Source organism: Drosophila innubila, assembly GCF_004354385.1.
Source record: "Drosophila innubila isolate TH190305 chromosome 2L unlocalized genomic scaffold, UK_Dinn_1.0 4_B_2L, whole genome shotgun sequence".
Classification (NCBI taxonomy): domain Eukaryota; kingdom Metazoa; phylum Arthropoda; class Insecta; order Diptera; family Drosophilidae; genus Drosophila; species Drosophila innubila.
This window is the reverse complement of record NW_022995372.1, coordinates 29,118,105-29,129,020: the sequence shown is the minus strand read 5'-3', so window position 1 is coordinate 29,129,020 and position 10,916 is coordinate 29,118,105. Positions and strand designations below refer to the sequence as shown.

General features: G+C 34.4%; 1 protein-coding gene across 1 annotated transcript in view; it reads left to right on the top strand.

Annotated features, from left to right (window-relative positions):
- The first annotated feature begins 238 nt into the window (after positions 1-238).
- The window catches only part of LOC117781304 (acetylcholine receptor subunit alpha-type acr-16-like), a 56,392-nt gene continuing 45,714 nt past the window's right edge, over positions 239-10,916 (top strand). Inside the window, 2 exon segments of the mRNA XM_034618055.1 lie at positions 239-299; positions 1,958-2,097. Of these exon segments, the coding sequence (XP_034473946.1) occupies positions 239-299; positions 1,958-2,097 (201 nt within the window).

Genomic DNA, 10,916 nt, shown 5'->3' with positions numbered 1-10,916 from the left:
TAAGGACAAAGGACTTTGATCACGGGCCACGGACTTGGACTCCGGACTCGAGTGTAAATATTGACCAGGTCGTCAGGGCCATAGCCAAGTGGGCCGAGCCTGGTGGAAAATGTTGAACCAGCAGCTCATTCATAAATGCATTAGGGAGCTGTCAGGCTGTGCAATCGAATTCATGTTGGCATTAACTGTAAATTATGCAAGACAGGACATTGGACAACGTACAGGCCATGAATTTGACATGGCTCTGAGCCAACCACTTGGAACTGACCAACAACCACCGACGAACCAAACTTGTCAAGGTGACTGAGAACGGATTCCTGTTTATTATATGAACCATTAATATGCAGGCAAGCATGTGAAGGACTCTCAATTTGGAGTCGAATAGCACTTTGTAAGTGACACTAATATATATAATTATATACAATATACTATATATGAGCATGTGTATATTATTCATATATAATCTGGACTCATTTGTATTGTGTGGTCTGACCCAGTTACGTTCAGTGTCCTGATCAATTTGCCCTTGAGCGAATGCTGTGCAAACTTCTCTAGCTGCAGTTGTCCTTGCATTGCAGTTGACATTTGGTCACACACACACACACACACACACTCACTGTGGGTGAATCTCCTGGACCACCCTTTTGCATGATTTAAAACTATTTAACTTCTTTTGGGTATTTCTCTTTTCTATTTTCTTTTCCCCTCTGTTCTGCTCTGCCCTGTTCTTGGTTCTTTTGTTTTGTTACACTTTTTGACATTTGTGCTGTGATTCTTATTTTTGCACCTTTTATGTTGAGTGTTTTTACGAGTACGAAATGCTCGTAGCTTCTGTGTTCTCTTCTCTTCTTTTCCTTAAAAATTTATGAGTTTTTTCAACCTTGCTGCAAATGGCACAAAAATTGCTGACAAAATCAAATACTCCACGAGTTTGTCCTTCTGAAAAACTTGATGTGACTGTATATTTGCAGGTGTGTGTGTGTGCTGTGCCAGTAAATTGTTAATTACTACTCTGATGAGCATTCCATATCTGTGGGCATCTACAATGCGTTACAGAGTTGCAAACATGAGGAGTATTCGCAATACTTTAAAGTTCCACAAGCAAACGCAATATCGAGAATTTTCAAAAAAAAAAAATATTGCACAAAATCTTTATTCAATTCAATGACTCTTTAATCGGAAAGCTGAGAAAGCAGAAGAAGTAATATCAGTAAGAAGCTGAGAATAAGTGCACACTGAAAAAAAAGACCAACTTCTAAAATTAAATAGGTACTATTTCGTATCAAACAAATGGTGGCACCGTGGCGCTCTGGTAAGAGAGGCCGCTTCAGTTGTGAAGCAGCAGTAGGGGGCGGTTCAAATCCCCCTAGTAACAAATTAAAATAAAATTTATAAAATTACTAAAATAGAATAAAATGTAAGTAAATCAAAAATATAAATATAAAAAATAATTTTCATTTATCTAATTTTTGGATTTACATTTTAAGAACATTTATTATTAAAATAAGAACTTGGTCTTATTTAAAATGCTCTTAAAATCAAGATGTGTTCTCTTAATTTAAGAATTTTATGTTCTCGACGAATTTTTTAGACCAAAAATCTTAGTAATGAAACCAAAATCTTGATTTTAGAACATTTTTTTTATTAGTGTAGGTCTAAAAAATAAAAGTAAGTAAAAAATAATTTAGATGAAATATCATTTGGTCCATTTTGTCAGAAAAATGATTTGCTGTGCTCATGTTGGCAACAACAGAGTTCATTAACTCGGCTGCCAAAAACGACGACGTAAGAGAGTCGAAATGTGTTTAATAGCTTTTTAATGAGCTGTCAATTACTGTGGCTCACTTATAAGTTGCTTTTGTGGAATGCGCCATAAATATAAATTAGAGTTTTCCGTCCTTTTCCCTGCTTGTTTTGAAACTAATTGGGTTCACACACATTTTTGGTATCATTGCAGAAAGCCGTCAGGGACCACATGAGAAACGTTTACTGAATCACCTGCTCTCCACATACAACACACTGGAGCGACCTGTTGCAAATGAATCGGATCCACTGGAAGTCAAATTTGGGCTGACACTGCAGCAAATCATCGATGTGGTAAGTTCTCATTTGTAAAGAGAGAGAAAGGACTACGAAATTGTTGCTGCAACATCAATCAACCAAAAACAAAATTCTAATTGCAAATTAATGAGACAGCTTAACAATATGTGGAGTTGTTGTCCCCGTTGCGACGGATTCTTCTGATAGAAATTATATAGTCATATCTAGTATAGGACAAAAGTATCAGTTTTGTGACAACAAGTCTGTAAGCCTTGTAGCCTTGGTAAGTGACATGTACCCGTGCTCAAATTTCTGCAACAACTGTGGGTTTGCTTTTTCTGTATCCCCCAGGGTTTTCCATATTCGTTTATTTATTATTATTAATAGTTTTCACAATCGGATATCAAAAGCAACCAAGAAGCATTTGAAATTTTTATTTTTCTGACCATGACAGTACATATTTCTGGTTTGTTCAATAGGTGTCTTAACATCCGTGCATATTTTCTCGTTATTTGAATCAACTGAAAAACAATTCGGCTTAATTGGTTTTCAGTTAAATGTTATTATACGTATTTTTTTTTGTTTATTGTGTGACGCTGTCAGTTGCCAATATTTTAATTAAAAATCTATGTGTCAAAAATTTTAAATCAAAGAATTACTTTTGAAAAGTTTAAACATCAATTGAACTTGGGATTCCGACGATATAAATACTATTACTACATACTAAGTATTGCAGAGTGCTGAAAAAATTGTATTTTCTAATTCACACTAATGCACCAATTTGTTTTCAGTATTTTAGCTGGCAAGTAGAGAACCGATACTATTAGGAGTAAACACATTTCTTGGGCTAAAGATAGGATTATTAATTAATATACAGTATATTTATTTATTTAATTTAGTAAAATTAAAAAAAAAAAATTTAATTCGACATAAAGCATAAAGAGATGTTTATTTTGATAAATTTTGTTTTTAACCGACCATGTCTAAGATTCACTGCAAAGACATAAAATTAGGTAAATGTAGATACAGATATTATAAGCTTAGATTAAATGAAAGATCGTCGGATATTTGTCATATTAGAGTGTAACAATATGGAAAATATAAATACATTTGTTGTATTTTGTAAGTCATTTTAAAACTTATTTTGTATAGCCGTAGCGACGGTTGCGACAACTACGAAATCTCTGATAATGTAAAAAAAACGATATAACAGTTTAAATTTACGAGTTCTTGCGTTTCTTATAGGACGAAAAGAATCAGATTCTGACCACAAATGCGTGGTTAAATTTGGTAAGTGACATGTACCAGCTGTCAAATTGTCTAGCACCTGTTTGTCTGTCTTTATTACCAACTGATAGGAGCTATAATTTGCCTTAAGCTTTCATTTATTCTTATCAATTTGCTATAATTTATGTGTTTACTTTTTGGCAATGAAAAGCTACTAACAACTTAGATTCCAATAACCACCAGCATTTCTTTCATTTCTAATTTTTGGGAGCTCCTTTATCCAATATGTGTTGTCTCGATATGTGTGTGAAAAAAATACTTAAATAAAAACGAAAACATATTTTTGCCGTAAAACACCAATTTTTTGTTACTACAAAACTGCAAATGACAATCACTTCACTAAATCCTTAAATTGAATTAATTTAAGAAATATGTTTAAAATATTGAAATCCTGCAGCCAAATAACAAGCTTCTTAGCTCAGAAATAAGCAGCCAACGTTACCATTCAGTTAGTGCGTCATCCTTTTCAAACTTATCTCAATTCTGCACTATTTGATTTATACATTTCCATTTGATTTGGACCTGTGCTCGTTATAACTGTTTGGCATATGGGCAAGGACTACGTTCTTTCCAAATTGGCATAAATTGCCAAGAGCACTTCAGCATAAACAAATAAATCAACAAAACGAATGTAGCACTGCCCGACTAGCAAATACCCTGTATATAATAAAATTTAATTGTTTTATAATAAAAGCATAAATTATTTCAATGAAATTAATAAAAATATACATATTCAACAAAATAGCGCTTAATTTCTAGAACTCAGAATACTCTATCGATTAATATTTTTAGCAGATCAGTTTATTTATTCTATTAATCAAATCAATTATATTTATCAAATCGATTTTAAATATCTCACGCATATAAGTGTACAGGGTATACAGACGCACATAAATAAAACGCGTGCCGATATCTGCTGCGATTAATCAAAATACCCTTTTCAATAAATTTATTAGCAATTTTTTATACCAATATTTTTGACAGCAACAACAATTTAATATTTTGGCAAAAAGGCAAAACGATAAACGGATAAATACATGATTTAAACTAAAAAGCGCCAACAACCACTGAAAAAAAAATATTTTTTAATAAGTACATTTCTAACAGTGTATCCAGTCGTTCCCTAATTGTCTGTGTGTGATTCTACACATATATAATTTTAATATATGTTTTTAGTTTGTTTATTTATTGTGCAACACGTTTACGACACATATTATGTTAATCCGTTAAAAATAAAATGAAATCAAAGTCCAATAAAAACGTGATATGGAATGCACTTAAATTGTTCATAATTACACGCTTATATATGTTTTAAAAACAAAAGGAAAACTTTAATCAAAATAATATGAATATAATTTTTAAAGAACTCAATTTAATACTATTAAATTTCAACATTAACTTTTAAATAATTCGCTAAATATATAGCAGTACATAAAAGGATTGTCATATAGCGATCTAAGTCCATTAAACAATAACAAACAACTGGTGTTAAGCGCATTAGACACGAATTAAAGCAAACATTAATATGCATTTAATTAAAACTAATTACCATTAATATTATTCTTAACTCGATGTTCATTTTTCCTCGTGAATTTCTAGACGACTTTTCATTTTCGTAATTAACTGCAACCCTCTTTTTCGGTGTGTGCGAGTGTGTGAGTGTATGCGTTGGTATGTGTGAGTGTGTGAGTGTATGTCCTTATCATGTTCTTATTATAAGTGTATCTATTACAGATTATGTTTGAAAAACTTGAATTATTGCTGGGTACATGTCATAAATCGTTTCTCAACAAAAGAACTTAATGCCATACAAGATGAACAGCTCACTTCGGTACACCGATGATTTAATAACCTGGCAGATTGTACCTATGCTAAATAAATGTACTTGTTCACTCTCTAAAGTCAGCTGATTTCTATATAGTTGGCAAAAAAAAATAAAAGAAAGTCTTTATTTTGAGGTCGACCATCTGCAAGGCTATCGTTAGAGCACAGAACATGAAAAACAAACAAAAAAGCAAAAACAACAATTGTCAGCATGCATGTTGTTTAACTAAATATGCATTTAAATAAATAATTAAACTGTAGCTGTTCTCATTGTAAATCTAAATATATATTAAAAATTTCTACACATATTTAAACCTCAGCAAAACAATACCAAAAAAAACCGACCCGAACGATTTGGCATTAATGTATTGCTTTTGTAATGTTAATTAAAGCATTGCAAATAGATTATTTATTGCATTTCAAGCAATTTTCATTTAGATAATCAACAGCTTGATTTATGCACCGTTTCAGATTGATAGATAGATGAAAATACCGCAGAGTTTGTTGATTTGCGAACCGCATAAATTATGCAACCCTATATTCCGGCAGCTTTATGAATTTTAGCCCTGAAATTTTCAACTTTACCTGGCCACGTTGTCAATTACGCTAATTAGTTTACTAATAATTAATAGCGCGCACACATGCACCTGATAAATATTTTCTATTGCCATACATCAAATATGAGAGTCAACAATTTTCAACGTCGATTTTTATTGCAGCCGAAGGACTGAGAAAATACTCTCAAAACAAAATGTCGTTCTCTCGGCGACTTCACAAATATACATTTAGGGTGTTCACTTAACCCTGTCATCCTTGCAGATGGCACATATGCCCATTTTCAAAACGTGAATAGCGCTATTAAATTTGGTCAAAGGATTTATAAAAAAGACAATAGCCCAAATGTGTATAAAAAAAATTAACTGGACAGAGTTGCAATGTAGGCCGCTATTCACGTTTTAAAAATGGGCACATGTGCCATCTGCAGGGTTAAGTGAACACCTCAATTGCACTTTGTTCATGCTTATTTCAATAGCTTAAAGCTTTGCTATATTGAATGACATGACATGACATAAAACTTTTCCTAAAAACTTACCAATAAGCGCATACACTGAAAATACTATTTACAAATTGACATTAAGTAAAATATAAGTTGCGCTTAGAATCGACTTGTAAAATCGCCAACAAAAGAATCGAATTGTGGATTAATCGGCTTATTATACAGATTCATTGATTTTGCCAATACAAATTAAAAATATTTCAAAAACAAGTGGGAAAGGTTATAGTCGAGATCCCGACTATAGGATACCCGTTACTTAACTTAAATATGTATAAAAGTATTTTTTTAAGAATTTTATTTTTAAGAAAAAAGGATTTTGTTATTATTAATTTTTGTTATTTTATATTGCCTGATTCCAGTTGAGAATTCTTAGGCACAAGAATGACAGAAAAGTTTGCTTGGCATATTGTGTTGCTGTTGTTACTTAGTTGTCGATTCAAAAAATTTTAAATTAGCAACTTCTTCAGGTTTATAATTTTGCTAAATGTCAATCCCCATTGGTTAGCGACCTCTCTATATAGTAACCGGTGACTAGACACGCTCAACAACATACTACACTTGCATAAATGCAAGTAGTATGCTCAATACGATTCGATAGATGCCAGTTCCATCATCATTGAAGATTCATCGGTACCATTTGGGTTGAGTCGAGTAGCGATTCAAGCCGAATGTCATATTTGCGTCGTCAGAGCCAGTTGAGAATTATTTGATGCATTTTTGTTAAGTCTAATAATATTAAAACTATTGCATACTCTAAAGAGCTAATTTTGCTTCAAGAGCTTCGGCACGTTAATACTTCTGTTCTACTTGTCCGATCTTGCTGCGATTTTATAGGATAATAGATAATAGCAACTTGCAACTCTAATACCCACAAAAACGTATTATCTTAAATACTGTGGGTGTGGTGGTTTTCGCGATTTGCGAGGGCGGAGGGGCGTGATAAAAATGTAAGACAAACTTGACCTGCGTGGTGTGTAGAGAAATCTGCGAGCCAAATTTGGTTATTCTATCTCTTTTAGACTCTGAGATCCTTTTGTTTAAAGAAATTGTTTTGAAAACACTGAATCGCCATAACTGCCGTTCTACTTGTCCGATCTTGATGCAATTCAGTGGGATAATAGATAATACTAATAGATAACGTTTATTATCACAAAAAACGTATTATCATAAAAACTGTGGGTGTGGTGGTTTTTCGCGATTTTCGGGTGCGGAGGGGGGCGTGGCTTAAATTTGAAACAAACTTGATCTGCGTAAGGTATATAGAAATCTGTCTGTCAAATTTGGTTACGCTATCTCTTATAGTCTCTGAGATCCTTTGTTCAAACAGACGAGCAAAAGGTTTTCGCTATTTGCGGGGCGGAGGGGCGTAGCCTCAATTTGAAACAAACTTGATCTGCGTGGGGTATATAGAAGTCTGTGAGTGAAAGTTTGGTATCTCTATCTCTTATAGTCTCTGAGATCCTTTTGTTCATACGGACGGACGGACAGACGGACAGACATACATGGCTATATCGACTCGGCTATTGATGCTGATCAAGAATATATATACTTTATAGTGTCGGAGATGCCTCCTTCTCCCTGTTACATACATTCCAACGAACACAATATACCCTTTTACTTATTTTTTAAGTAACGGGTATAATAAATAAAACAAAACAAGAAAATCAAGTAAATCGATTTACTTAACTCGAACATCGTCAAAAAATAATTAAAGTTGTTAAGATCGCTTTCTCGAAAATTGATTCAGCGTTGCCATTATTATTACAATGTGCTCATTATAATCGTTACTTTAATAATAAGTAAAAGGGTATATTGTGTTCGTTGCAATGTATGTAACAGGAAGAAAGAGACATCTCTGACCCTATAAAGTGTATATTTTCTTGATCAGCATCAGCAGCCGAGTCGATATAGCCATGTCCGTCTGTCTATCTGACCGTCCCTCCGTCTGTCCGTCTGTGTGAGTGCCTAGATCTTAGAGACAATAAGAGATAGAGAAACCAAACTTTCACCCACAGACTCCAAATGCGTTGGAGCAGTTCAAGTTTGTTTCAAATTTAAGCCACGCTCACCTCCGCGCCAGAAAATCGCGAAAAATCGTCTGTTCGTCTGAATAAACAATAGGATCTCAGAGACTATAAGACGTACACACAGATTCACTGCTTTCTATATACCCCACGCAGATCAAGATTGTTTCAAATTTAAGCTACGCCCCCCTTCGCTTCCGCAAATCGCGAAAAACCACCACACCCACAGGTTTAAAGATAATACGTTTTTTTTTGTAATTAACGTTACCTATTAGTATTATCTATAAACCCACTGAATCGCGTCAAGATCGGACAAGTAGATCGGCAGTTATGGTGATTTTATGTTTTCAAAGTAATACAAGTAATTTCTTTAAAGTCGGGATCTCGACTAGTTTTTCATTGCAAACTTTTGTCGCTAAATACAGAATACTACTAAATAATCTTTATGAAATAAATATTAATTTGACTTGATCGACAATACCCTATTCACACATTCAATTTACCCTGAGGACTTACAAGTGTCCATTGTGTGGAAACAAGTTCAGGAGCTGTGGTTTTTGGAGCTGTTGATGATGATGATGATGTTGATGATGATGTCGACGATAATGGTAGTGGTAATTTTGGGATTGATGGCCCCGACATGTCAGCCAGGCGGTCTTGAACCGAAAGTCATACTCGTTACTTTGTGGCCACTTTTCTCCTCGGCACGACATTAAAATGCACATTGTGACACTAACAAAGTTGAGATATAAAGTCATTAGCATTTTTCGGCTAACACCATAAAGTCCCTGTGAGGTTTCGAAATGACATTGCCAAGTTGCACCTACCCAACTGTTCAACTACCCGACCATCTACAGAGCCGCACAAAACCCACCCAAATGACTAGGAAATGTCTGTGGGATTTTGTGCCAATCCGAACAATGCAATGGAGACCCTTGAAGTGCAACATCCAGTCGAAGGTGCTTGAAGTGCTAATAACAGCTTGTTAGCACTAAGTCAAATCGTTGACTCAAATTTATTATTCTATTTGAACAGCTTTAAATACTCTATATCTAAAGCTCTACCTAAAAGCGTTTCAACAGTTTTAATTATCTGACTGTATTTAAAGTATCTTTAATTGATAATTAATAAATAAATTTACTCTATATTCATTACATTAAGCTCTGCGATTAATTTTTCATTTATAGCTAACCATTCTTTCGGCGAACCAAACTGCGCGTACTTATCATACACTTATTTGTCACGACATTAACAACAGCGGGGAAAACGTAGGGCGGGGGACAACGGAACACATATGGCAGGACCAACAAACTTTGTCCTTGAACAAAACATATGTATGAGAGAGTAAACCCCATTTAGAGCAAGTTAGCTGGTACATTTATCATAAATGTCGCAACCTATATATTTTGGCGTTGTTACTGGATTGAGAGAATTGAGGGGGGGATCAGGAGAGCCAGGGTGTGCCAGAAGAACAAAGGACAACAACGGCAATTGTTGGCTCATTAGAAACTCATTTAAAAACAATTTGGCACGTTAATGCAAAATAAATCTATAAGCTTATGCAGGCAATGACAACGTGCTCGCTGATTCGCTGTCTCGACAACTTTCACTATTGCTTTTCATAATGTGCATGTACTATATGTATAAGTGTACAGTATACATATTAATAACATACGTACTTGCAAGTATATACTCCCAAATGTAATGCGATTAAGCGATCCGGCTGCAAAGCATGAGCATTTAATACAAATCACATTTGCCGCAAATGATTTCTTGAACTTTTTCAAATGTTTGCCAAAAAAGAGCCGAAGAGTGAATAGTCTTTAGTCCGTATTTTCAATTCCTTTCAGAAGTCACCTTTAGTCAAAATATCTTTCAGTTAGTTAACTAAGACGTTATAGATATGTACTAACTAAATAGCATTAAATTTTATCTTTAATTGATAAGGAAATTAAAAATTTTAATTTATTATAAAAATTAAGGCAAACTAGATTTTGATGATACATCGAAAAGCTAAATTTGCAATTTGATCTGCATCAAAAATAAATACAACTTAACTAAACGATTTCTGTCTCTATAGTATCACAAGATTCCCCCAATCTCCTTACGCCTGCAAATGAAATTTTAACTTGTCAATTCAAACTAGTAATCACGATTATATATTCCAGAATAAAATCGTTACATAATTGGTTATCAAATCATAAAAGCCGTTTCAAGGGTATGCTAAAAATAAAAAAAAAAAAACAAAAAATCTACCAAAAAATGTCATTAGTATGCGTTGGTGTTGACGTTGTCGACATTTCCAAAACGTACGAAGACGTGTCCCGGCTTCTGTCCCAACTCCAAGCTGTATTTTCTTCTCTCTTGGAGGGTAGTTGGATGGGAGGATGGTGGGGGGGGTAGGGGCACCCCTGACGGAAGTGCGCTTAGCAAACAGCCTGTCATAAACATGAAATTTGCACAAAACCGCCATTTTTATAAGGTGTCAACAGCAAATATCACATATCACATGCACATATAGACGTTATCACATTTGATGTCGAAAGGAAGTTGCCACATATTGGCTTACCCAAAACTGTAAGTGGCTGAAAACTGAGTAGGGAATACCCGGCCCCCATCTTCTCCTCCTACTCCTCCCTCCTCTCTGTCTCGTTTCCTCTCCCGCATATCATTACAGAGCTGCC